The 27,963-nt window shown below is 27.6% G+C and overlaps 1 protein-coding gene across 4 annotated transcripts in view; it reads left to right on the top strand.

Moving 5' to 3' along the window:
• The window catches only part of LOC130672529 (box A-binding factor-like), a 59,627-nt gene extending 34,411 nt beyond the window's left edge, over positions 1–25,216 (top strand). The window contains exons 4-8 of one of the 4 annotated variants that reach the window (XM_057477193.1): positions 10,337–10,467; positions 10,659–10,982; positions 20,496–20,671; positions 23,201–23,507; positions 24,622–25,216. In XM_057477193.1, coding sequence (XP_057333176.1) covers positions 10,337–10,467; positions 10,659–10,982; positions 20,496–20,671; positions 23,201–23,507; positions 24,622–25,007 — 1,324 coding nt within the window. In that variant the 3' untranslated portion in view covers positions 25,008–25,216. Of the gene's footprint in view, positions 1–10,336; positions 10,468–10,658; positions 10,983–20,495; positions 20,672–20,901; positions 20,988–21,099; positions 21,849–23,200; positions 23,508–24,621 lie in introns of those variants that run through there. The other 3 variants (XM_057477195.1, XM_057477197.1, XM_057477196.1) reach the window with 3 other exon arrangements.
• The last annotated feature ends 2,747 nt before the right edge of the window (positions 25,217–27,963 follow it).

Below are 27,963 nucleotides of genomic sequence, written 5' to 3'. Positions count from 1 at the left end.
TGCTACGCAACATACTATTATAGAACAGTACCTTCAGTAAAAAATATATCAGATCATGTACGAACTCTTAGATTATCGTAGATCTAATTTAAAAAAATTTTAGATCTACATTGATATCAATAGATCTGCTTAGATACTAAATGAACATCTCCTTAAATCAAATTTTTTTTTCAAAAGCCGCCAGCCTCTTTCGTGATTGAAAATTTTGAATTTTTTTTAGTTTGATAATCAGATTTTTTTTACTATGATCTATTTAGATCTTTATATGAAAGAAATCAAAATAGTATTCATTTTTTTTCGTCAGTTTTCATTTTAGTTTTTCAAATATTTCTAAATGTTGATTTAAAAATAATTTTCTTATATTATTAGAAGATATTAATTTACAATAATTAGTATGTGTGCTTTCTAAGAATTTAAGATCATAAACAATATATATTCATATATTATTATATCATAAATAGTTACATATGCAATTTATAGTATAATCCTCACTTTCAAAGATATCGACTTTCATTCTAAAGATTCAGTGTCCGTTAAATAAATAAGCAATATGTAAATATATATGTATATATTTATGTATGAGTAATTTTTAAAATTAATTGTTGCGAGATAAATGATAATAATATATTATATTAATTCGCAAAAGATTAAAAATTATTTAGTTTATAAATTAAACAGACTATGATCTTTTTGACCCGATGACGAACAAGACTTGAGAGGAAAACCGACGGAACTGGCATCTGTTGGAGTAACGTGTTACTAAACTTCGTTTTTAAATTTTTACGCTCATAATTTTATTCTTTAGGATATTTAAGTAATTGTCGGTCTGTTTGTTTGTTTTCATTTTTTATTTATTTTTAAATCCGTTTGTTTTTTTGTCACTTACGATAACAAGTTCTCAATTGGTACAAAGTTTGAAAGCACACAGCTGTTGATTTTAAATATTTTCCGATGGAAATTACAGTTTCGTATTTTTTTTTATTATTTACTGACGTACAGTTTTTTTCTTGCAATTGTGAATTTTTATTTTTCACGTAAAGAAGAGAAAAAAAATGTGAGATTTTTTAATTTTAAACGGTAAAATAATTCATATTTTTTTTTTTTTTTAACAAAAGTTGGCTTGAAAAATAAGCCCTTACACTATGAAATTATATTTGGGTAAATTAAGCAGATATTTAATTTTTTTGGAACGTGAAAAATTCAAAATTACCTCAAAGAAACAAAACATTGAGTCCGTAGAGGAAAATGAAAATGAATCTGAACTTTTTTTACTATAAGATGCTGATCAATTTTAATTGAATGAATGTTTAGACTTTGAACAGAGCAGTATTTTATAATTAAATTTATTATTCTTATACTGTAAAAAATCGGGAGTGAATTTGGAGTGATTACGGATTTTATTCAAATCCAAATTCACTCCGTCATTTGGAGTTTCGGAGTTTTTATAAAAAATTACTCCGCATACGGGGTAAATAGGGAGTTTGTCTTCTCAGCGGAGTTATTTCGGAGTGATCTAGATTTTATTTCAATCCGCATTTACTCCAATTTTGGGTTTTAATATTATATTAAACTCCCTCTCGGAGTAAATTTCACTGCGAGGGAAATAAATAAATAAAGTCATCTGTTCCGCATTCACTTCGGATTTAATCCGCGTTCATTTGACAAATTTTCTAGTGTATAATCTGAGCATAATAAAAATTTGATTTACTTCGAAAACTGTGATGTAATTTATATAAATTACATCAAGTAAAATATAAGATATCAACAAAAATGTAGTATTACTAAAAGGTGAACGCCATGAAAATTACATACAAGTATGAAATCCAAATTTTATTATACAATAATTCTTATAATATTTCTGCACACAAAAAAAAAAAAATTCTCGACTGAAGGTAAATATTCTTGATTCAAGAAAATTTTTTTGGAGACCTAAACTTTCTCAGATAAAGTAGAAATCTTCTCCAACCAAGACGAATTCTCTTGGCTCAAGAAAATCTTGACTTGGTTCCCGAAAACGTTTGTCTTCAAAAATATTTTCTTGACTCGAGATATCTGTTTTTTCTGTGGGTTAGAATCAGGATACTTGGAAGGAGAAATCCAATAATGTAAAGATGATTTAGTTTAATTTATATATGTATATTTAAAGTCAAAGAATGGCACGAATGCTTTATTAAAATAATTGAGACAAAAAGATACAAATTACAAGTATGCTAATTCACAACGATCTGCACAAGTGGTCAGCACGAATGTTAGAAGGACACCGTCTGTAGACCCTTTCTTCTGGTAAGACCCATGTACTGAGGGTACAAAGGGGTCATAAAACTGACCGAGTTACCATATTTCAGGTAACTCTGTACGCATCTCCGATGCTGTGTGTATCGTTGTTATACTCCAATACCCCTCCTCAACGATACCCCATTGAGAAATGATTATTAGTCTAATAATCCACACCTCTTTATCATGATCCATCTTTCTACAATTCAGGGAAGGGTTCTCGAAGGGTCTTCTCGGGATTCTTTTAATACCCGAAGCACAATAGGGGTAATTCGAAAATTTTAATCAATTTTTCAAATTTAAAATTTTGGCGCGAAAATGGGAATAGTGTTTTGCATAAAATTTTGTTATTTACTATGCCATCATTACCACTCATTAAAGGGTTAAGAAGTACTCCAGCTAAATTAGGACATTACAAGATAAATAAAAATATTTTTTAAAATTAAAATTCTTAAAAAATAGATAAAAAAAACTAGCAAACTGTAACTAAATATAAAAAAAAACTAATTACATACTTGTGTAGGTACTCCACCGCGCCCCGTTCTATTATAAATCCTCATTAATCAAAAAAATGTAATATCATGTCAAGCATGTGATTAATACTCACTAATTAGTAAAGTAATAAAATAACAATTTAATTTAAATATTTGATTATTGATAATTTTCGTAAGACGATCAAATCACAGATTAATTAGAAAACTAATTAATATTTACTTTTTCTAGATAACACTGGTTATATATATGTCATAATTAATTTTTCAAATTATTGTTGAGAAAAAAATGGCTTCCTTAAAATATAAACCAATAATTAAAAGTCATAATAATGATAATTATAATCATAACAATAGTAATTGAAAATAATTAAGTGGGGATATTGTAGAGGCACTTGAAGTTATATATTCATATATATAATGTTCATTACTAACAGTAGACAAAACTATAATCCAAGTGTATGACAAAGTATGAGTGTAAAAAGAAGCCGACGTACAAAAAAGAGGTAGGGATTCTTTATGAGAGTCAAAGTTAAGTCAAATGAAATGGAGAAGGGAGAAAAAAGTTAAGAGTGAGAAAAGCGTTGGTGGTTTGGAGGGGAAATATACTTCTTAGTTACCTTCCGTCAGGACCGTCATATAACGACGATCCTCTGCAGCGTTTACTTGCATTTATTTTAAATTAATCAAACTGTTATATTTTATTTTATAAATCTGTGACTCACTATAATTAAAAATTTTTTTTTATATGTCTGTTTTCGTAATTTAATTTAAAATTTTATTTTTTTTTTTGGTAATTAAAAGTAACGTCGACACGTGTCAAAATTTTATCGGTGAATTCAACGTTTTAAAGCCAATCAACAATCTATAAACATGCAGTGAGTTTTTTTTTTAATATATATATGTGTATATATAAATTTTAAGATAGAGAAGAAGTTTTTTTTACTAAAAAATATTAGACTATTTTTTTCTTAATATTTTTAAAAATGAAAATTGATAAATTTTGAGTAAATATTAGATCACTTGTTTTTAGTTTTCGAATGCTTGACATATAGGACAGATCATATATATATATATATATATATATATATATATATATATATATATATATATTATATATAATATTGGAATAATCTCTGATGCGACTGAGCAAATATTTAAAAAAATAGTGCCCTACTTTATCAGTTCTTTGCACTGATAAAAAAATATATATTTTAGTATTGATACTTTTAACTTTATAAATTATTTATTTTTATTTGTTTTGAATAACTGTTCAATCTATTGATTATTTAATGCTTAGTAAATTTCTTATATATTTTTTATCTGTTCAGTATTAATAGTAAATATTTTTTTTAACGCATTCTCTTTTTCGATAATTATATTAATTTAATTAATCGTTTTTACTGTTGATAATTAAATTAAGTGGAAGCTATTGAGTACTTGAACGTACTAATTATCGACGTGTGCCATTTTATCAAGATAATTTTTAGTTCCGAATTATTTTTGGTAACAGCGCTAAATTTAATTTACTTTCCATTTAAATGGAAAATTGGTTCGTTTTTTAAGGATTTACAATTTGAAAATGAATCATAAAAATTTTATATCTCGGAGAGTTTGTCGGCTTGAAAGGAAATTTTTTGAAAATTTTTCATTATATTTTCAAATTTTTGAGCCGAGGATTTTAAGTCAAGTTTAAAGATTTTTAAATTTGAAATTTAAATTTAAATTTAAACTCTAGCTCCTTAATTTGAAAATCCATGAGCTGATCCAAAGATTATCTTAAATATGATATACAAACAATGGCTAGAAAAAAATCTTATTTACCACTAAAGGACAAAATAATGGAATATATATTTATGAAAGAAAAATACATGAATTTTCCTGGAATTTTAAATTTGGCGGCCGGATTAAAGTTTAATTTGAATTTAACGATTGAAAATAATCTGAAATTTATTTTCTGATGACGCACTGTACAAAAACTTTTTCATTAAAATTAAAATACATCGAAATTAAATCATGAGTTCAAATTCCAATTATAAGATTACATGAAAATTCAAAATTTCAGTTTTGTCAAAATTTCAATTTCCATATCGTGAATAATTGATAATTTTCAGTAGTAAATAATTAACCAAAATAGTATCAAGTGGTACCCAGTCAATAGCTGGGTCTTTTAATTTGATCGATAAAAAATAAATGATTTTTTTGAAATTCAAAATTTACGCGGGAAACGGGAAAAATTTAAATAGTAACAAAATATTCAAATTTATTATTATTATAAATTAATAATAATAATAATTGTCATATATACAACATCGTGAGAAATGATATTTTATCATATGAGAAATGATCAAATGCCGGACGTACATAGCAAAATAAAAGGGCTAATAACCTCATATGTGTAATATTATATTACAAAATTCCACTTTTTTTATTTCTCATCTAAAATTTATTTTTATTATCGTATTTAGCTTAAAAAATTAAAAATAAATAAACAATTTTTTGAATAATAAATTAATTAATTAATTGGTTGAAAAGATAAATCATTTAATATCTCATAAATCTAACGGATGATTAAAAAGTCATGGAAATAAGAGTGTCAATGATTCTTAGAAGAAATAAGAGTAAGGTTCATTGCGTTAAGTAATACTTATAACAACAATAATAATATTTTGATCCATGTATTAGTTACGTATACTATAGTGTATATATTTATGTATTTGTTTATATTGACACTCAAGTCCATTAATACGTTGTGTATTAAAATTCCTTGCGTTAATAAACTCAGTCTTTGACGGACCACCAAGAAATTGGTATCGAATAACGCGGGTTTATTTTATGAATGGCCAGTATTTATTTATTTTTTGTCGTTTAATTAATTGGGGTATGTTTATTTTGGAAACTTTGTGTATCAATTATTTGAGGATTAAAACAATATTCTGTGTAATTTTGAAAAAAATTACTGGACAGATCTCGATCTCAATTATCGACATATTTTATTTGATCTTTTTTTTTACAAAGAATCCAAGTCTATTTCTTTTACTTGTGGTGTCAAAAAGGTCTTCACTCAAAATATCGTTGAAAAAATTCCCCATACAAAAATTATGAAAGACAAAAATAACTATAAAAATAAAAACTATGTAGGGAGTAAACAAGAAGTAAAACAATTTGAAAAAAACTGAGGATTTGAAAATTTTTTTCTTAAGGGGCCTATTTTGCTCCCCCTTCCCCTACTAAAATATCTAGTTAATAATATCTGCGTACATTAATGTACAATTAAGAATTCCATCAATTTAATTAAATGTTTAATATGAATTAGTTGATATATTAATGTAAAACGGTGGCAATCAGTTTTTATTACCAGATACCTATTGTATCTGCTTATTTTTGTATTTAAATATTAATTACTAGGATATTGTTGTGTATGGTTATTTTTGTCTAAAGTTATTTTTGTAAATGGTCATTTTTGTACCAGGTTATTTTTGACTAGTTATTATTGTGTTCTCTAAAAATGAATCAGTGAAATCTCGCGAATCAGTGGATAGTCACTATTTCTACAGCTATAAGTATACCACTAATTCAACCAGTGGTGTATCTATAGCTGGTTCCCAGTGAATATTCACTAATTCGAAGTGAATTTAACTGATTCATTTTTAAACAGTGATAGTTATTAAAAACATGTACTTGAAGATCAGAACGTTTTTTGCGGAACGAAAATAAAAAAACGAAATGAAAATAAGTAAGAAATCTATACTGGATCTAGACTTCTGAAATATTTCACGGCCAGCCGAAAATTACAGGCCACCCCAACTACTCTTTAAGTCACTTTTAAAGTCAAATTTAATAGATTTTTTTCAATTTCGATGCGCGAAAAACGTTCCGATCTTCACTCTCTAAACTTAAAATCGTTAAATTTTCACTGATCAACTAATTCACCGGAAAAAAGTGAATTTTATGTATAAACAGTGAAAATAGTGAAAATTTTACATTTTACGCAGTAGATTTAAAACATTACTTTTTAAAATCACTGGGTAAATAAGTGTATTATGCACTAATTCCAAGTGATCGATTTTAGCTGTGGCAAATAGTGAATATACACTGTGAATAAGTGATAATTCACTATTTCAGGTTTAGAGAGCAGGTACATTTAAAAACAGGGTATTTAAGATTGTAACCGTCAAAAATTGTGGGGAATAAAATTAAAAAAATTAAAAGATTTTGCATAAAATTTGATGACCTGCGAAATGATGGAGTTTGTTTGTGAATTATTAAATGATAAAATTATTAATAAAAATAATATCTTACAAAGTGAATAAAGAGCGCAAAAGTTTAAAATTCTCATAAAAATAAGTTATATGTCCGGTAAAACCAGTAGTAATTTTTTATAATTAAAAATAGCAATAAGTATAAATAATATTTTTTTATGTTCACTAGTAATTTTTAGTTTTTTACTTTGTTTTAATTGAACAATTAAATAAATATTTAACGATAAATAAAAGCGGCACGTGGCCCAATAGGGATGATCGCAAGGAGATACAAATAAATAATAGAATAAAAATCAAATCAAAAATTTTTATGACATACTAAATTAGTACATATATATTTTTTTTTTGAAAATTGCATACAGTAAAGTAATTTTTTACCACAGACCCAAACTATTTTATACATTTTTTAAAAACTAAAATTACACTTAATTTTTTGACAATTTTTTTTTTTAATCATTCGCTTTAAAAATTACTGTCAATATTTACTTGTTCATACACCGAACATATATGCATATATATATAACGATTTGTCTGTAGTATTACATAAAACATGCAGATGCACTTTTACAGAACACGGCAATGAATTTCCACAATTTCCCTGTTAATTACTCATCCGTAAATCCATGGCACGCGTTGCACTTAACGTAATTCAGGATATGTTTACACGTGCGCACAAAATACCGCTAACTTCCAGAGCTTACATTGACATCTTTTACCGCAAAAAAAAAAAAAAAACATATATTTTGAATAGCGCAAGCATATTCGTATTTTATTAAAAATCTAAACTCAGACAAAATAAAAATTAAAAGAATAAAAACAATTAAATTTTCATTATCTTGAAGAATATTTGTAAATAAAAAGATTTTTTTCTTATAAATAAAACAACAAAAAGACAAGTATACATCATAAAATAAATGTGTACATAAAAAATAAAGTTTAAAAAATACGGATGCGGTAGTAAGAAAAATGTACACGTGCATTTAGTTGATATCATAACTGCGTTGTTTTGTTCTTTCTTTCGACACTCATTTGAGCACGTACTTAACATATTCGAACGTGCTCACTAACTGGTACGTCTTCAAGGATATTTATCACAATGTTGACATTAAACTTTAAACAATTCCCGCTTTTTACTCTAGACTCCATCTAGCAATTAATTTGCAATTCAAAATTAGCGCTACTGCAATTAATAATTAGTCAAAATTTCGGTTAGAAATTTGAGCCCCACATATTTCTGGTGTTAGTCATTATAGTTCTTGTTACAATTTTTAAATAAATAGATACCAGATAGCAGATAGACTTGACAATTTCGAAAAAGGTGCAAAGATCACTAGAAAAATAAGTAAATACCTGGAAAAAAATGTATGACTCAGAGAGCCGAGGAATTCAGAGCGATAAAGAAGCTTAGGCGCCATCGTCTAAGAATTTTTTTCCTAACGGGTCTTATTTTTTTCTATTTTACTTTTTTCCTTCTTAATTCGGAGCATCGATGAGTTGTCTATTGCCGTAGTATAGGAATTTTATTGAGCATGTCGATGAAGGATAAGTGAGGATGAAATATAGGAAAGGTGACGTGTAGACAGTTGTCGTATGTTGGGTAAAAGTAATGGAGTATTCGTGTTGTCCTGGTGGTCAACTTGTATTCAGATGCTCTGAGGTCTAGGGACTGGGGTCTATGATATGGGGTCTAGTTTCTGTTGTCTAGGTCGTAAGTGTCTAGGGGATCCATTAAAAAAAAATAAAACCTGAGGCACGCGCCCGCATTGGTTAAGTCCATCCTCCGCGATTCCGGTATTCCGAGCCCCTGGTTTCCGGTTTTTAAAAAAACCTTTCTTGTACCCCCTATGATGATTATTTACTTTTTTTTTTACATACTCCAGTTAATGATTATCTTTTTTATTTTTAATTATCATTGTTATTATCGTTGTAATTTTGAAAATGAAGGAATGCTTGTAATTGTTGAAGTAAAAAATTCTTTGTCGTTAATTGGTTTTATTTTTTTTTGTTGAGGTATAAATGTACCTGTGTACTCGCGTCGAAGTGGCCATGAAATTAATTAATATCATTAAAAGTTTAAAGAAGTCTTTTATTATCAAATTATATCATTAATGTCTTGGGTAAAAAATGTTATTTTTAAACTGAACTAAATCGATTTTTTTTTTTCAATGTCACCATAAATTTAGTGGTAAAAAATGTCAATGTGAATTCATACAACCCATTTTTTAAAATCTAAGAATTAATTATCTAGACTTCTAGAAAATTAAGGCGGGGCTACTAGTGCTTCTATTAGATTTTTTTAGAAATTTTTTCGATAAATATATTTTATATCGATGACATATTAACTGATGATAGATAAACTATTTGTAGAAATAAATTTTTATTGTAAGTTAAAAAAAGATGGGTAATCCCAAGTAAAAACAGAATATAGTCGCAGTAACCGCCGCAACATAACTGCATCACAGTCCCACAATATTAAGTAACGATACTTTATATTATAAAATATATTTGAAAATTGAATACGTGAATATTCAAAGTGCGGCGGGATTTTTCGTCAAACGGCGGCGGCGCTGCGTTGTTGCGGCAATGAATAGAAATTTAAATTTTTTTACTAAAAAATCTAAATTTTCATTTTTACAGGAAGATATTTCCATTTTTTATAAAATTAACTCAATTAAACCCCAAAAAAATTATCTAATTAAATGTTTCATCTGATGTATGTATGAAGTTATCATTTATCATATGTAATTTTATTTATCCAAGTATTTCAATTGATAAACTATGGATCACTTGAAATATAGATTTACTCATATGTACAACAAGTAACCTTCCGTTAATTACGCGCATGTGTGGCATGATAATATTCTGACAATTTATGCCACTCGAAGAATTTTATCAAACTTTAAATTTAAAATAAATCGGTCAAGTAAATTTGTAGTTACTTCAAAAAAATTTTTTATTTCTTTTTTTAATTGAAAAACTACTCAATGATTGACTTTAAAATTTAATTACCCCAAAGCTCATAAATTTTATCGATTTTTTCGATAATCTTGGGTTAAAATTGCAGTAAATTTTTTAGTGACGAGTGCTCAAAATAAAAAAAAAACTAGTATGTACATGAATAAAAAATATATCGAATTTTATTCAACATAAAAATTAATGATGAGTATTATATATAACAAGAAATGCAGAGAATTCCCATGGGCAGGGGCGTGTGCCAGACACACTTCTCGTCAATGTGTTTTCAATAAAAATAATTTATTTTGTTTCTAACCATACATATACATATATATCTCATGTTACATGTTACAGTTCATCATCTCTGTACCGCAGTATGACTGGAGTCGGTTCGATGGGAGGAGCAGGTGCTGGTTATACTTTGCCTTACATGAACAGTCCTACAGATCTAGCTGGTTCTCCTCAGCAACTCTGGAATTCATCAAGTAATTAAAAAAAAAATTTATCTACATTTATATATATACATACATATATCTACACATACATCTTCATATACATATACATCCATACATATTTTTTCCAAGTGAAATAAAAAAAATTTTCCCATACGAAAAAAATTTTTTTTACATTAAAAAAAAATTTTAGTCAGTAAAAAAATTTAAAAACTATTTTTCAGGTCTTGGTACATCACTACCACCAATATCTGATGACTATGGTTCTAAATCATCGGCTACGGTGACTCACCAAAGTCTACCGGCATTTTCCCAACCATTCGGGGGTCGCCCGAGCTTTAGAGGGTACAGTCCTCCTTATACTTCACAACAAACATCTGGTGGATCTGGAGGAAACGCGACAGGGGATCCCAATACCTGGTCTTATCCTTCATCGGCTGCGGAATCTCTTACTTCTCAGTACGGAAGCGTCGCGACGCCCTCGAGACGTCAAACATCTAATTCGACATCTCATTCCCAATTGAGTGCCGCCGCGAGCCTTTCAGCGAGTAAGTTTCTTTATTTTTTTTTTAATCACTTACTATATAATTCATTGCGTATAAACAAAAATATATACGTATATATAATATGAAGAATTTAACATTTAATATTTAACCGACGTTGGCACAAAAAATAAACTAACAATTAATTCCTTATCCGAATAAAAAATACTCAAGGTCTTACATGCGATAATGTTTAAATATTTTAATTGTAAATCATAATAATATTTATATATATATGTGCATATATATACATATATATATTATACTAATGTGTAAGTCTTGATGTATTCTCACGTATTAGATTATTAAACAATTGTTGAATCATATTAAATACATTTGCAGTGAGTACTAAGTCCATGCAGTTACGACAAATGATAAAACAAAAAAAAATTCTTTGACAATTTACTCATAAAGAAAAAAATATATATAATATTATTAATTAGTTTTAATAAATTATTCCGAGATATATATATTAGAAACCATTTTTCAGTAGAATTGAAATTTCATTTTTTTTTCTTGTAGCCTTGGGCATTTTTGAAAAAATTCAAAAATTTGTTGACTGACAATTTTTTTATTAATAAAAAAAAATCGGACTTTACTGTCAAATTATTTTATGACAATTATTTCAAAGGGTTTTTTTTACACGTGTAAATAAATAAATAAATAATAATAATAAAATTATGTTATATAGTTTTTATTATTATACAAATATATTAAAATTGGAAATTATATATTTGGTAAATATTTGTTTCACGTGTTTATTTTTTTTTCTTTTGAAATAAACCGCCCACTTGAAGATCTCGGCGGTATATCTTTTAACTTGATACTACTAAAGTGGTTAGAGGGTAAAAAATCACGCGTTTCGCGATGCTTATGTGTCGACATATATACATATATATGTATACATATATATTCTTCAAACATAAGGGTGGTCCTGAAAAAAAATAAAATCATATGATAGCTATAAAAAACCATCCGACATAACTTATGGTTTTTTTTTTAAACCCCATTATAGTTGTACGCGTGGTCATCGTCACATACGTCTGCTAGAAAATACGTTTACGATTTATAAATTTTCCCACATATGTTTAAAATTATACATATGAGTACAGAAAAACGGAACAAAATGAGACACTGGGGAAAAATGAGACTCCGTTTGAACGATAAAAAATTAGAAATTTTTAATTGTAGGCTATAGAGTAAAATGGGGCAAGTTGAACACTCCGATTATATCCGTCATAAGCCTTTTCCTCTCAATCGGGAGTGACTGAGTCCAAACAGCTTCCCCACTTAATCACTCTAAAGAGTTTTGTACTAGAGAACCCGTTATAAGCCTCCGTTAAAATTGTCTAAATTATAAACTAACAATAGGAAAAAATATCCAAATTAATGATGATAATTTACTATCTATGTTTCGCGGATAATAATTTACTCATTATTAAGTAAAATATAATTTATTATTCATAATTGTAATCACGAATTACATCCAAAGCTTCTGTTACAATTGAATTGAAAGTTTTATTGAGCATTAAGTTGATCAATAAAATTATTATTTTAATTATTACTGTAATCAATACCGTTATCATTATAATTTTTTGCATTTAAATTATTATTAGAGTAAAAAGATAAGTATTTATTTTAGCGCCATAAGCACCAGGAAAATCGGGATAGTTGCGTATGTAACAAAATGTAAATATGACGTTTAAAATGATATAAAATAAAACAGGCTTATAACGGATAGTCGAGAACAAAACTAAACGTACGGTAGTGGGAAGACTGAAATTACAAGAAAATTTTCCCTGCGTCCCCTAGCCCAGGCTTATGACGGGTCGACTGTAATACGGCCACTTGAAAATTTGAATTAAAAATTACTTTTTTGTACTAGTAAATTTAACCCGTTTAATTTTATTTTTGTCTTTTCTAATAAAAAAAAAAAAATTCATAGAACAATTCCTTTACATAAAATTTTGTATAGAACTCTCATGAACAGCCAACTTGCGCATTATCTTTTCGCAATCATAAATCAAAAATGAATAAAAAAACAAAAATTCCGAAATGGTACCTCATCTAGCCCCAGGTTCTACTAAAAGTAAAAATAATTCTATCTGTTTACTTTCATTTTTAAATTGATATTTAGATATTTTTAGTGTCCTAAGTCCTAATATATACCGATAATTCTTTTTTATTTCTGATTTATCATACATATTTTTTTTAAACCCAAAGTATTTAGTTTAAACAACGGTTTTATTGTTTTTTTCACATTATCGAATATTAACTATATGTTTAGGTCAATATTTTGTCATGTAATAATATATAAAGAATGTGATGATCTATTTTCTATATGCCCTACGGTCAGGGAATTTCGAACATTAAAAACCGGTCAATTAAAAATTTTGAAAAAAATAATACTTGTACATTACGAATCAGAAGTGTGTTATATTACCCAATTACTTAAAAATATACTTTTTATTTCGATCGTTTTTTTAATAACCATAATTATATCGATAAAAAAAAAGTTTAAAATAAATAACATTTTTTATTAGATGATTTTTTAAAAAATAAAGTAGTAATTTACACTTTTTTTTTTGCTCACTTCTATTTGCTGTGAAAAATTTGCCGATTATTTCCGGAGTGAATGCCGGGCAGATGACTTTTTATTTATTTAATTTCCTTGGAGTCAAATTCACTTTGCAATCGAGTTGACTTTAATTTTTTTTCAAACTCCGGAAATCCGTGTCCATTTTCGCGCCTGATTTTTAAGTTTTAAGTCCGTTTACTTTATAGTTAAATTTTATTCAGTAAAACAATTTGGTTGCTACATTTTTATCAATAACGTTCACTATTTGCTATAAATACAGTTATTTTGAAATTAAATGGTATTACCGTAGATACAAAAACAATTAATTGATTAAAATAAACTATATTATTTAATAACAATTAAAAATTATCAGATAATAAACACTCCGTTGATGCGCGATATCAAATACCTGGGGCGACTAAACGATTTTTGAAAAAAAACAAATTTTTGTTTTTTCATAATCTACAGAATTCTGTATTTCCCCATTATTTTTTTTCATAATTAAGGAAATTCTGAATTTTTTTTTAAATTACAAGTATTGTCAAAAACAAATAAAATTTTAAAAAAATAATTGAAAGCAAATTTCGTGTAATCAAATCACAAAAAAATTAATTACTCGCTCAAGTATAAAAAGTATTTAAAAGAGAAATTTATAATCAAGAATTAAACTCGGAATTAAAAAAAAAAAATGAATTTAATGAAACAAAACGATCAATTGAAAACCATGACCTCGACACTGAGTTTTTATTTAGTTGTAATCAAGTTATGTCTACGATTGATACGCAGCTGGTAGTCATATATATATATATATACATAAAAGTTGATAGAGTAATATTTATCCAAAATACACCGCACTGTACGATAATTTTTCGATATTCCAAGTCGACGACACCTAATGTTGTGTATCTAATCATTTTACGATATATATGTTACTTATGTACATGTAATTCTGGTTTGTTTCAATTTACGTTCATATTTAATACAAGTAAACTCAGTCCCTAATCTTATTTATCAAATTCGATTGACAACTTCATTCATTTATATTTATTTTCATTTATTATTTACATTTTTCTGTTTATCGTCTCAATAAAATAAATGTCTATTGAAAAATTTATTAATTTTTCTCCTAGTCTTCGTTACGACAATTAGAAAAAAAAATTAAATATATAACAATAATTTTATATTCAAACATGGGCTTCATAAATTTAATTTTAAAAATGAAGAATCAGAGCGCGATATCGGAAACCCAAAAATATTTTTTTATCATCAATAATTTTTTAATTATATTGCAATTATCGTAAATTTTTAATTGATATTAATTTCTTAGTGTATGATAGAGTCGTTAAAAAATTTTTGTAACATGAGACTTCTTTTTTTTTTAAATAAATAAAAATAGTGTTCGCTTAAAAGTCACAATAATTAAATTATCTTACATTCTGTCACTCTCAGCCCTGTCTAATTTTAAAATTTCGAAATTACCCACAAATTCTTGTATGTTTTGTTATGAAAAAAATGTTTTTTTTTTTCTTAATATATTTAAATTACATTATTTAGCTTAAGGGGTTTTTTTAATCGTAACATTGATCTCAAATATGTATTTAATAAGTTTAGAAATAATTACCTCGCGTAATTAAAATATTTTCGTGGATGTCATCAGATGTTATCTAAATTTGTTAATTAGTAATAAATTAATGATTTAAATAATTTTTGATTGATAAACAATAATTATAAATTTATATTTTTTAGGACTTAGGATCTTTAAAAAATATTTTATTTACAATTAATCAATAATTTATTGAAATATATGAAGTATATTAGAGGCTAATGTCCTGAGATCTTAAAAGGGTTCATTGAATAATTTTAGCAGTAAATGCACATTCCATTGGCATTATACCGGCGTCAGTGAGACGCCGGAGAGCAATCTGAGGTTAAAATATAATGTAACGGTCATCATTTTTTTCAGCTTACAGTTTTACTTATGTAATATCCAATTCCGTCCTTAAGTAATTTTAATCCTTTTATCTTTGTAATCATTTTCACACAAAACCTTTTATCCTGTAATTCAAATCTTTATTTTATTTATTTGTTTATTTAAACATTCATTAGGATGTTACTTTAAGTGTTCGTTAATTTTTTTTTTTTCAAATCAGATAATAAGTTGATCAAACAAATTTATGGGTGCAAACATCAATGCGTTTTTTGCTGAGAATTTTACCGTTCAAAAGTATTGAAGTTTTTTTTAACCCTGCGTATGCTCGATTCGAAATTTAGAGTCCATTTTGAACTTTCTAAAGTCGGATCTATTTCGGACTTGGAGATTCAAAATAGAGTCTGTTTCCATGTTACTAATCTACGCTACTCTTAATCTATCTTACAATTAATTTTAATAAATCTTTAATTGTTTCTATCATCATAAATAATTTAATTATAATAAATCGAAATTTATTACGGGACTAATATTGTCGGACTTGAAGGTTCCAAATTGGACCTCCCAGTGAATGTTCGGACCCCTGGGTTCAAAGTCGGACCTAAAGGACTACAGGGCTCTAAATTTCAACTCGGGTGTATACTGGGTCTTTGGAAGAATAGTCAATTTAAAAAAAAATTCTGCGTTTTCGATTGTTCTCCAATTTTTAATAACAAAAATTTTGAATTTTTGACTTTAGCAACTTCTGGGCCATGTACTAGACACTTTAAGAAGTAATTCAAAACTTTTTTAGATTTTTGAAAGCCTAGAAATTTTGAAAACTTTACTTTTTTTTTTTTCTGTATACACGCAGGGTTAATATATAAATTATGAATATTTTGTATACGATAATTTAATACTGGACCAAAATAGGCATTACTAATTACCAATTACTATTGAGTTCATTGAATTCGACCATGGTCCACTTTTTTCTAAAAATAAGTTACTATAATTGGAATATATTAGAAGATTAAAATTATCGTAATATATTTATTTATTATTATTATTTTGTTTTTGATTCTGAATTTATAAGTTTTTTTTTCATACTGTGAAAAATTTGTAGATTGAACGAGGATTAGATTCAGTGTGAATTTGTAGTGGATCTGTTCATTTCTTTAATCTCTTCGGAGTGTAATTTACTCCGAAGGAGTTTATTTTAACATTGAAACTCCCTATTTACTGTGTATGCAGAGAGATTTTTTTTAAACTCCGGAACTCCAAAAAAATTGTAAGTGAATACGGATTTTATTTAAATTTGAATTTACTCGAAGTTACAGAGTTTTTGAAAAAATCATTCTGCTTACGGAGTAAAAAGGAAGTTTTTCTTTCAGTAAATTTTAATTCGCGTTCACTCCGCAAATTTTTGATATTGTACGGGAAAAACGAAATTATATAATTTCATTCTGTGTAACTTCTTTTTTATAAATATATAGTGAACTAAAAGTTGATACGAATTTGATGTCACTTATTTTCTGTACAGACTCTGAGGGAATCTTAATTTTTACACACTAAAAATTGTATGAGAGGAAAGGTTATCAGTTGGGTATTAAATTAAAGCTTATAGATGATAAATTCTTGTGATACACTTTTATTACATAATTGAGATTACATAAAAAGTTAAGAAATTTTGAAGTATGTCCTTTAAACTGCAGCCTAAAATAATTAAAAATGTATTAAAGTAAAAGGAACTATGGGCAAAATAAGACACTACTCCAGAGAAAAAAAAATGTTTTTCTCATATCCATAATTTCTGTTAATGGCCTAAGACACTATAGGGCAAGTCGGTCACCTTGAACATTACGACCCTTTCAAAATTTTAATATTTTTTATAGAAAATTATTTTTCCCTGAAATTTATTTTGCCTGAGATTTTTTTTTTAATAATTATGCAAAGTACAGCTTCACATATTTAAATATAAAAATACTTTTTTTCAATTATAAAAAATTTCATTTGTCAAAATTTAGATTCGATACATTCAAGATTCATTTTCTGAGTTTCTAATCCGCTAAAAATATAAGAAATATTAATTTTCAGTCATGAAATTTTTTTTTCACGGTAAAAAAAAAAAATATATATTGACTTTTGACATCCAAAATATATAACCCTGTACTTTATGCATATTTATCAATTGCAAAATAAATTTATCAACAATTACATTGTGTGTCATGTCAACTCACATAATTACACTTTTATTATATTTTTTTATTTTTGCAAGACTATTTTTTATTTTTCCATAAAATAAATTTAAATATTTTTTTTGTTACTACAAAACAAATAAAAAACTATTCAGGTTAAGAAAATAAAATATTTTTAAGTTTAAACTCTTAGCTAATAATCTTTAAGTGATTTTTAATGACACCGCTGACACGCGGCTCATGGAATTTCCGATAATATTGTGGACATTGTATGTTTTGTACGTAATGCAGGTATAAAACTCTTGTATTTAAAATATCGACAAGTAGCCGCGTAAAAAATAAAAAAAAATTGTATATATTTATATATACATATATACATAAAATTTTTTTTGTAAAGAATCACGACTAGACTCGCAACTAGTACAGCGTTAGGCTCTGATGTGTCTGTTCCGCTATCAGCAATCGCCGGAAGCCCTGATAACACTTTCCGCCCACACTTGGACATTTTTCCTTTTTATAAATCAACTCCCTTTTTACTTATTCAGATCCCCATAAATATTTTTATAGTCTTCCGTTATGTTATATTTCATTTTATTTCTACCATCTTCTTTTTCTCAGTACTCTATATATATATATATATATATATATATATATATATATATATATATATATATATATATATATTTTATATATACATAGAAAAAAAAGTTATCTTGAATCAAGAAAATATTTTTTAAGACAAACGTTTTCGGGAACCAAGTCAAGATTTTCTTGAGTCAAGAGAATTTGTTTTGGTTAAAAAAAATTCGACTTGGTCGCAGAAGATTTCTACTTTCCCGAGTCAAAATATTAGACCTAAATTGAACGTTTTTAACGTGAATTGAACGTTCTTAACGTTTTGAACGTGATGAACATTTAAAATGAAGGTTCAACGTTTCTATAGTACCCGAAATGTAACTTTGTCTCACGAATCTAATAAAATGTAAATGACATCTACTAAAAAAAGGTTACAAAAGTGACCTTAGATTGTTTGAATGCGACGTATGTATTTCTAAGACGTTAAAAACGTTTAATTTACGATCAAAACGTTAAAAACGTTCAATTTACGTCTAATATTTTGACTCGGGTTATCTAAGAAAATTTGGGTCTCCAAAAAAATTTTTTCGAATCAAGAATATTTACCTTCAGTCGCACGGAAAAAAGAGCAGTTGAAAAATTCCAGTTTCGTATCGTAGTAAAGCGCTCCGAGTCTGAAACTGTAAAAACTACATTTTTTATCCAGAATTAACAAATATTACAGTTTCAAACTCGATATTGTCGATTTAAACTGTAAAATTTGCTGCTTAAAATTGGATTAATTTTATTACGATAACACATTTTTAAAATTACAGTTTAAGCTTTAATGTTTAAAGATTTTTGCCCGGAAGGCCTATTTTTACTGTAGAAACTGTAATTTTTCAATAGCTCTTTTTTCCGTGCGAGAATTTTATATACGTATATGATCTCCATTTTTAAATTTTTTTATGTTAACTCTAATGATCGCTGGACTCGTTGATATTTTTTAACATTGATTGTATTGTCCAAGTCATTAGTGAGACATTTTTATTTAGCCTTAGGTAACTTCATAAAAGATATTTTGATTCATTGATAGATTAAAAAACGCACAAAGAGCAAATATATTGCTGATGTCATCTTTTTTTTTTTATATCATTTATTTGAAGCTTATAATAGACTTTAATAGTGAAAAATTTTAACTAATTGCTGCTATTAAAGTTGAACTTTGGAAAGATAAATTTTTTTTAACAGACGATGCATTTATATATATATTTATAGTCTGTTAATCATTAAATGATATTTTCCTTACTACAAATAGTTTTAATTTTATGTAAATTAATTTTTTTTGTTTTTTTTTTTTAAATCATTCTTCAAGTGACTAAATGACACTTCAAAATTTTTAAATTATTTTTTTTATGAAAACTTTGATGTAGTTCCATGACAACTGATCTCAGACAACTGATCTAATTTAAGGCTTCATCAAGATTTTCATAACTGATGATCATCATCATTCTCAACCTAATGTCGGTGGGATCGATTTGTTGGGATCACTTGTCGTGGTATAAAATTGTTGAGATCAATTGACGGCACAGTCTTCAATACCGGGGGAGGGGGGGGGGGGCTAAAGATTTTATTAGATATATTGAAAAAAAAGTCCCAAGTATATAAATGGCAAAGAAAAAATTTCTGTTTCAGTGAAATTTAAAATAACTTGAGAAAAAAAAAATTTAATTAATAATTTTAGTTCAAAATGCAAAGAATATAACTGCAAATTTATTAAGATTTTTAAGTTACGTCAATAAAAAATTAAAAATTTTATTGAGACAGCTTTTAATATTTTTGAAAAATCTGTCACTTGAGATCAATATTAATTTTTTTTTACAGAATATATTTACAATATTTTGTAAGCGTTCAATTATGGACACACCTACAATTAAAAAGTTTTTTTTTTATACCAAATTTAATACTACAATTTTTTTTTATTTTATAGCATTGAATATATATATATATATAGATATATATTGTTTTAGATTATGTAGTAAAAAAAGTCAGTGATATCGTCAACTGACGTATTGTGACTCATCATAACTAAAATAAAATATATAATACATATGTATATTGTAAAAAAAAAATATATTTACTTAAAAATTGTGCCAACGTCATAAAAAAAACCATATATTTATATTTAAGAATATTAAAAAAAGTATGTAAAAAAAAGAAATTTAATAATAATAATGAAATAAAATCTTTAAAATAAGACTAAATATAAAAAACTGAAAATCCAGTGCACAACATCGAGGCGGAATACTTTACGGAGGGTCGCGAGTGCGTGAACTGTGGGGCGATATCGACCCCCCTTTGGCGAAGAGACGGCACGGGACATTATCTTTGCAACGCCTGCGGCCTCTACCACAAGATGAATGGAATGAACCGGCCACTAGTAAAACAACCACGGCGACTGGTAAGCAGAGGCTCGGTCGTAAAAAAAAAAATCTCAATTTAAAAATATTTAAAAGAAAGATTGAAAATGATATTTTTTTGGACCAGGAGCCTGAGTGGAAATTCGCCCGTGCTGCCTCTCATCGCGCACTCCCACCCCCATTGTTATTTTTGTGTTACTGTTTAAAGAAATTCTTTTTTACTAAAAGATAAATTAAATGACCCTAACGCTTGGCCTCCTGTCTGTTTCAGTGGCGGACCCGGGCGAATTCTACAAAGGCTTCTATGGGTATAACGGCACCCGTCGCGTCCTCGAGGAGAAATCGAGCCGCCGCTTGGTAGGTGTCATCAAACCTTCCAAAAAAATTAACTCTACAATAATTGTCTTTAGTAAAATAATCTGTCTCTTAAATAATTAACATTTCTTTATTCATTCTAAATATTTTACAGTCGACTACCCGTCATAAGCCTGCCCTTCATAAGCCTCTTCCCCGCAATCAGGAGTTACTGAGACCAAACTGACAGCTTCCCCACTTAACCACTCTAAAGAGTTTCGTACTGCAGAACCCGTTATAAGCATCCGTTAAAATTGTCGACATTATAAACTAACATGTTAGAAATAACTACCCAGGTATTTTTTAATTATTATTTATTGATACAAAAGAAAAATAAGTATATTAATTAATATCAAATTAGCTACACACTGAATTTAAACTAAACAAACAATATTAAACGAGGTTAAATTGACAGAAATATAATGTTAAATTATTTGCAATATAATGACTCTAAATCTGGACAATCGACACTTGATGGTGAAGAATTTCAGCTCGACTAACTATAACAGAAAAATTATTAGTTACATCCAGTACTCTCAGTACTCAGTATACTCCCACTACTTCATTAAGGGTCAAGGGGTAGTGGAAGGTAACATTACCAGGTATACTAAATACAGGACTTTACAGTGAACTGTATACTATACAAACATGTATACATGTATAGTAGGGTGAGCCAAAAAAACCAACCTATCGAATTTACGTCTTAAAAAGGACCTATATATGGAGAAAGAAATTCTCCCATTGGGCAAAATTTTTAGCTCAATTTTAAAAGGTGTCGGTAGCCATTTGAAATTTGCCATTTAAATGACATGCAAAAAAATTTTTTTGATTAAAAATATTACAACTTTTGAACCGTGTGAAATAAAAATTCGGCTCTAGAATATTCTTGTATGGTATTAAATTTCTTTAAAAAAAGTCGTGGGAGTCGAATTTTTAAACTTGATATTTCGTATACTAACAGGCCATCAAAGTCTAGAGTAAACAGAATCATACAAACTTAAAGCTTTATTATTAAAAATATCAATACTACGAGAAAATTTGTTCTACATGTAGTGCAATGAAATTATCAAAAATATCCACGTTGTAACGGATAATATTTTGTTATCGATCACAATAAAAGAAAAGTATTTGGAAAATCCAAATAAAGCCTTAAATTTATATGATTCTGGTTACTCTAGACTTTGATAGCCTGTTAGTATACGAAATATCAAGTTTACAAATTCGACTCCTAGGACTTTCTTTTGAGAAATTTGATGCCCTACAAGAATATTCTAGAGCCGAATTTTTGTCTCACATGGTTCAAAAGTTATAATATTTTTAATCAAAAAAAATTTTTTTTCATGTTATTTAAATGGCAAATTTAAAATGGCTACCGACACCTTTTAAAATTGAGATAAAAATTTTGCCCAATGGGAGAATTTTTTTCTCGATATATAGGTCCTTTTTAAGACATAATTTCGATAGGTTGGTTTTTTTGGCTCACCCTAGTATACATGTATAGGTATACTAAATACAGTGACGTCGTACTGTACAACTTTTCTCTTAAATAAATCTAAATATTAATTCTAACATAACAATAGGAAAAAATAGACAAATTAATGATGAAAATTTACTATCTATGTTTCGCGGATAATAATTTAATCATTATTAAGTAAAATATAATTTATTACTCATAATTGTAATCATTAATTACATCCAAAGCTTCTGTTACAATTGAAAAGTTTTATTGAGCATTTAGTTGATCAATAAAATTATTATTTTAATTATTACTGGAATCAATACCGTTATCATTATAATTTTTTGCATTTAAATAATTATTAGTGTAAAAAGATAAGTGTTTATTTTAGCGCCATAAGCACCAGGAAAATCGGGATAGTCGCGTATGTAACAAAACGTAAATATGACGTTTAAAATGATATAAAATAAAACAGGCTTATAACGGGTGGTCGGGATCAAAACTAAACGCACGGTAGTGGGAAGATTGAAATTACAAGAAAAATTTCCCTACGTCCCCTAGGCCAGGCCTTTGACGGGTAGTCGACTGTATTTTACTTATCACTGTTTATTCTTGTCTCATAAATTATTGAGGTGCCACTATACCCATGGTACCTCTTTATTCTGCATGCATGTAATTACTTTTCTGTTAAAATAAAATCAATTTTAATTTTTAAATAATTAATAATTGAATTAATATTTTGAATTTATTTTTTATCCAGTCAGCGTCGAGGCGCGTGGGTCTGTCTTGCAGCAATTGTCAGACGACGGTAACGTCTTTGTGGCGCAGAAACACTTGCGGGGAGCCGGTCTGCAATGCCTGCGGACTTTACTACAAACTCCATAATGTCAATAGGCCATTGGCTATGAAAAAAGACAATATTCAGACGCGCAAGCGTAAACCAAAGGGTGGTATGAAGTCTTCGGACACTCCGATCAACCACAACATTCCGTCATGTGTTATTAATAATAATAATAATAATAACAATAACAATAATGTTGTTAATAACAACATTAAATTAGAACCAGGTATGTTAGTAAAATTAATTATTATTATAATAATAATAGCAATAGTAATAATTAAATTACAAGTGTCTGATCATAACTCGGGAATTCTACTTAAGACATAAATTTATGAAAAAATATTTTTAACGTCTGCTCACAGGAAAATAGATTTTGTTTTTTTAATTTATGATTTCTAATTGTTATGCGTGGGGAAATTCGACCAATAAATGGATGACCCTCAATAAGTAGATGAAAAACATTTTTATAAATTTCACTACACTGTAAAAAAAGTGGTGTTAAAAATGGAGTCAATTTAACATCACGCGTCGTTAAAATGAAATAACACCGGTGCAGCAGGTGTAATTTGGCGGTGTTAAATCGATGTAAAAAAAAATTCCACGTGAAGAAATGAGAAAAGAAAATTGATTACATATAAAAATTTACTGAATATTGTCTGAAGGAAATTTCAATTTTGCTATGTTCTTATTTAAATAATTATTGATGTTTTATGTAATTTATTTGAAAATTACACCAATTTACACCCACCGTTTCAATCATTATTAAATATTTTCACCACCGAAAAATATTTTAACACCGGTAGAGAATATTTACACCTTCCGCGGTGTTATTTTAATACCGAAAATTTTAACACCTACACCACCTGGACTTACCCCAGTTTTTTACCATGTAGTTTTATTTGAAATAATCTATGCATACACTGTAAAAAAATCACCGGGGTAAGTCCAAGCGGTGTAGGTGTTAAAATTAGTGGTGTTAAATTTCAACACCGAAAGTGGTGTAAAAATAACGCCGCTGCCGCTGTAAATATTCTTTACCGGTGTTAAAATGTTTTACTTTGGGAATGTGTGCATATATGTGTGCGTATATACGCGCGCCTGTGTGTGCATGTGTGTGCGTGTGTACTGATATTTTAACACCGCCGAATTACGCCTCCTACACCGATGTAATTCCATTTTAACACCTCGCGGAGTAAAAATGAGTCCATTTTTAACACCAGTTTTTTTAAAGTGTAGCAAAACCTGAAAACTGTAATGTCACGTCATCATTAAATGCTAAAAAAATTTTTTAATTATTCAATTAACAGTTTAGTAAATAATGATAAATTATTTTTTTTTAGATTACTCTGACTTAAGAATGAGCCATTCGAATATAAACCAATCATACGCAAGTTCGCTGTACGGCGGAAATGGACAATCTAGCAGAATTATTTCATACCAACCCACAGCACAGACTGTTTATTACGACATGCTCGCGTCCCAACAGCACCAGCATCAGCAACAGCAGCATCAGTTACTTGAGTGTCATTCGCCTAAAGTTGAATGCTCCTCCCCATCAAACAAAGGATCTCCTGCGTTATTATCAGCGAGTCATTCTCCAGATCATCATCTAAACTCTCCTCACATCGTAACTCTCGGTAACTCTTCGCCAACAACAACTAGCAGTAAGCTTATGCTCGATAATAATCATCTAGAAAGACCAACCGTCGTATCAATATCATCGTAAAATATTATTTTTTAATTATATTATTTAAATATAACACTAAAATTTTTTTTTTCTTTATTTTTTAATGAAATAATTTCGTCAATTATTTCTGTAAATAAAATTTATTGACTTTTTTATTTCTTTTTTTAATCAACATGTTATAAATAAATCAATTAAGGAGTTAACTGACACTAAAATTGGAAAAAAATAAACAACAATTCAATAAAAAAATTTTATTAGACTTTAGTTAATTTTTAATTTTACAAATTATTTTTTTTTTTTACCAAAGATAATGTCACCAGACTCCTTACGATACCAAATTTAAAAAAAATTCATGATTATTATTATAATTATTGGAGTACTAATGAAATCTTATTTTTGTATATATACAATATTTATAGGTATATAATATGTAATTAGGAATGATAAATTTAGTTATTAAATTTTTTTTTAATTATGACAATAATAATTATTTAAGTTCACAAACAATTTTTAGTTTATATAAATGCTTAATAAATAAGTAGCAATTTTTTTTTTTTGGTCGTGACAATTAAAGATGTTTTTTAATTAATAATATAATTAGCATAGGATAAAATGTATGAAAGTACGACAATAGTTTTTATAATTGTTATATAATAAAATATTTAAATATATTAAATGATTAAAGAAGTTTAAAAAAAAATAATTTTGAAATTTATTTTTGGACAACTGACATTATGCATAAAAAATTTATATACATATGTATATATATATGTTGATTTATTACACAGAAAACAGAATTTGTGGGAGCGAAAAATTGTTCCTTGCCCTCAGAAAATTTTCACTTGACGTAAGAAGTTTTTTTTTATTATGAATTGAAAACGAAAATTTTCTTGGCGCGAAAAATTATTTTTTTCTGTGTACTCTCTTAAAGTGAACCAGTGACATTCACTGATTCAACCAGTGGACTAAGATGATCGCTTAGCTCACTGGTTGAATCAGTGGAATTTCACTGGTTCACTTTAAGAGAGTAGTGATAAGAGGCAGAGAAATTTTCGGTTCAGCCCGTGCAAAAAAAAAAATTTGCTTCATTATGAATTTCATTATGAATTTTATAATCAAATTCAGATTTTGAAACAAATATGACTTTGATAATGAATTAGCTACAAAAATTCTCTAATTTTCTACTACAGCTGAATCTAACAGGTAACCAACAGCTGAAATCTAATAATTTAATGGGTAATTTTTAAAAACTTACTTTTCGCTTTAAACAAACGATAAGTACATTATAAAAAAGGTATATTACTAGCTTTGAAGAAAATTCAAAATTTTTTAATCGAAAGAAATTAAGACAACGAAGAGGAGTAATTCATGATGAATTTGATAATAATTATTATCAATGGGTAAGTTTTTAAAAATTACCCATTAAATTATTAGATTTCAGCTGTTGGTTACCTGTTAGATTCACCTGTAGTAGAAAATTAGAGGATTTTTATAGCTAATTCATTATCAAAGTCATATTTGTTTCAAAATCTGAATTTGATTATCAAATTCATAATGAAATTCATAATGAAGAAAATTTTTTTTTGCACGGGAGCTTCATTTGTACCATTAGTCTTACTGTTCGTTGCGAAAACAGTTTTTTTTAATGTAAAAGCTGGATTAATGCATGTAGTTGAAGGTTTGGTGGCCCAAGTTGTCCGTGATACCTGTATATAAAGTTTAAAATGTAGGTTTCTTAACGATTGAATATAAGAATTGTCAGGAGCGACTGGTAAATTTTAGGCTAACAGAAATTTTTTTCGATTCGTGGCTCTCTGATTTTGACATGAAAATTTTTTTTTACAGACTGTCGGGTAGAGTTTTATTATGGTAGTGAATTTAAATGGTAAAGATTTAAAAATCATAGAGTTTTTAAGTGGCAGTCTTCTATTATGGAAAAGAATTATTGGTAGACTTTTAAATTGGTAGAATTATAGAATAGTAGATTTTTTATGGTACAAATGAAGCTATGACAATTTGTCTGGATGATTGTCAGCAAATTGACGTCAATTGACCTGCGCGAAATTCACCAAAGATCAATTTTTTTATTTTATGACCGTTCTCGCAGCAAATAAATTTTGCGCGGAAAATTATTTTATAAAAAATCGACTGAAAATTTTCTTAGTCATTTTGCAACTAGGAAGAAGTGAAGAAAAATTTTCGATAAATTTTTATGAAACAAAAAAATCGGCTGTTATGTCGAGTGATACGACTTGCAGTTTGCTTACAATTGCAGTCATTAATTACATCCAAAGCTTCTGTTACAATTGAAAAGTTTTATTGAGCATTAAGTTGATCAATAAAATTATTATTTTAATTATTACTATAATCAATAGCGTTATCATTATAATTTTTTGTATTTAAATTATTATTAGTGTAAAAAGATAAGTGTTTATTTTAGCGCCATAAGCACCAGGAAAATCGGGATAGTCGCGTTTGTAATAAAATGTAAATATGACGTTTAAAATGATATAAAATAAAACAGGCTTATAACGGGTTGTCGAGATTAAAACTAAACGCTCGGTAGTGGGATGACTGAAATTACAAGAAAAATTTTCCCTACATCCCCTAGACCAGATTTATGACGGGTAGTCGACTGTACTTGCAATCTATTAAAGAATCATCATTAATTTCAGACATGACGTAAAATTAAATTGTGTTAATAAATAAAAAAAAAGTCAATACTTGAAAAAAAAAATTTAATTGACATAATTTATAATTAAAGTAAAAATGAAAAATGAAAATATTAACGTCACAGATAAACATTGAAGAAAAAAAATTCTATTGTTTTATATATATATAGATATAAATGAAATATTTGTTATCAGTAATGTGTACACGGTGTTGTCATGACAACAACACATGATAAGAGATTTTAAAGAACTTTTTAAAAAAGATAGAAAACTAGTCTACAGGATCCAAGATCTAACGATTCCGAGAACGATTTTAGTGAACG

The sequence above is a fragment of the Microplitis mediator genome, chromosome 7 (assembly GCF_029852145.1).
Source record: "Microplitis mediator isolate UGA2020A chromosome 7, iyMicMedi2.1, whole genome shotgun sequence".
Taxonomy (NCBI): domain Eukaryota; kingdom Metazoa; phylum Arthropoda; class Insecta; order Hymenoptera; family Braconidae; genus Microplitis; species Microplitis mediator.
The sequence above is the reverse complement of the archived record's forward strand: the minus strand, read 5'-3'. Positions and strand labels throughout refer to the sequence as shown.